Raw genomic sequence first — 2,165 nt, 5'->3', positions numbered from 1 at the left:
ATATATATATATATATATATATATATATATATACATATATTTTAAAAAGAAATTAGTCTCTGCTGTTGTGTCGGACACTTTAGGGAACCACTTTATAAACCAATTTAGGGAGCAACTTTATTAAACAGCTTTACAATTTGAAGCAACAACTACAACTTTACAACATTAGGGTACAACTTTTTTTTAAACAAAAAGCTTTATTAAACAACTTTGTTGAACAACTTAACGTAAGCGAACGACTACAACTATCGGGAACAACTTTAGTAAACCACTTTACAACTTCAGAAAACAATTTCAAATCTTTACAGAGCCGCTTTATAAAACAACTTTACTGCATAACTATACACTTTGAAACAACAACCACATCTTACAACTTAAGGGAACAGCTTTACTAAACAACTAAAGGGAGCAACTTTATAAAACAACTTTACTGAACAACTTTACTGCGCAACTATACACTTTGAAGCAACAACTACAACTTTACAACTTAAGGGAACAGCTTTACTAAACAACTAAGGGGAGCAACTTTATAAAACAACTTTATTGAACAACTTTACAGTTTGAAGCAATAATTACAACTTAACTTAAGGGAACAACTTCACTAGCAAACTAAAGGGAGCAACTTTATCAAAAAAAACTTTAGGGAACAACTTCATGAAACAAATTTAAGGAACCACTTAAAAAAACAACTTTACAACGTCAGGGAACAGCTATATAAAACAACTTCAAGGGACCATGTGAGCAACTTGAGGGAACAACTTTACAAACAACCTAAAGGGACAATGTGATCAAATTTAGGGAACATCTTTATAAAACAACTTTACTAAAGAACAACTTTGCTTAAGAACTTTAGGGAACAACTTTACAAAACAACTTTTCAGAACAATGTTATAAAACATCAGAACAACTTTACCACTTAAGGGAACAACTTTATAAAAAATCTTAACCAAACAGCTGCATATGTGGAACCCATGTGTTGAACGACTTAAGGGAACAAATTGAAGTGATTTATTTTTACCTGTTTGACAGTGTTGTCCTTCAAACCCTTCGGGACAGTGACATTCATAGGACGTCCCCATGTGGACACATGAGCCGTTGTTACGACACGGGTTGATCAGGCAGGGGTCGCGACCTGATAAAGGAATCAATCATAACAGTTTTTCTAAAGACAGAGAGACATGTTATTATTATGAATTCATATTTGATATAGATGATCTTATTATTATTGATACAAGTTAACATTTGAATTCTTGGTGAAGTGAAATCTTAAATATAGAATGGAGTCATGATTTAGTTGTGTTGTGATGTGGAGAAAAGTAAAGTTCATTAATGTCCAACACGTTTGTTCCTCACTGTCATGAAGCGTTTTATCAATCCTGATGTTTGACAGTAAAAACCAGCAACAAGAGTCACCACAGATAATAAATAACAGCCCAAGATTTTACTCACGGTCGTACGTCAGCCAGAACTGCCTCTGCGAAGAAAAAAATAAGTCTTTGAAAACATGTAAACATCAACGTATTCCAAAAACAAAGCTAAAGCTAACACAAATGCAAACCTCAACACTAAAACAACCAAAGATGCTTTTAGAGCATCTTTGAAACAACAATGGGAACAACTTTACAATTTTAAGGAACGATGTTACAACTTTAAGAAACAACTAAAAAACCTAAGGGAACAACTTAACCTAACAACTTTACAACTTTAGGGAACAACTTTACAACCTTGGGGAACAACGTTACAACTTTAGGGAACAACTTTACTTAAAAACTTTACAGCTTTAGGGAACAACTTCACCTAACAACTTTAGGGAACAACTTTAAAACTTTTGGGAACAACTTTACAACTTTAGGGAACAACTTTAGCTAACAACTTTAGGGAAGAACTTTAAAACTTTTGGGAACAACTTTACAACTTTAGGGAAGAACTTTAACAACTTTACAACTTTAGGGAAGAACTTTAAAACTTTTGGGAACAACGTTACAACTTTAGGGATCTTTTTTATAAAACAATTCTAAGGACCCACTTTGAAGAATGACTTTACTACAAAACTTAACAACTTTAGGAAACAACTTTTTAACTTCACTACTTTAATCAATCAATCAATTTCAATCAATTTTATTTATAAAGCCCAATATCACAAATCACAATTTGCCTCACAGGGC

The 2,165-nt window shown here is 32.7% G+C and overlaps 1 protein-coding gene across 1 annotated transcript in view; it reads right to left on the bottom strand.

The window, feature by feature from the left end:
* Positions 1-2,165, bottom strand: part of f7i (coagulation factor VIIi) — an 8,237-nt gene that overhangs the window by 5,172 nt on the left and 900 nt on the right. Inside the window, exons 3-4 of the mRNA XM_050065326.1 lie at positions 1,450-1,474; positions 1,019-1,132 (exon numbers count right to left, since the gene is read on the bottom strand). Of these exons, the coding sequence (XP_049921283.1) occupies positions 1,019-1,132; positions 1,450-1,474 (139 nt within the window). The remainder of the gene's footprint in view (positions 1-1,018; positions 1,133-1,449; positions 1,475-2,165) is intronic.

Source organism: Epinephelus moara, chromosome 16 (genome assembly GCF_006386435.1).
Source record: "Epinephelus moara isolate mb chromosome 16, YSFRI_EMoa_1.0, whole genome shotgun sequence".
In the NCBI taxonomy this organism is placed as follows: Eukaryota; Metazoa; Chordata; class Actinopteri; order Perciformes; family Serranidae; genus Epinephelus; species Epinephelus moara.
Note: the sequence above shows the minus strand (reverse complement) of the source record. Positions and strands in the feature narration are given on the sequence as shown.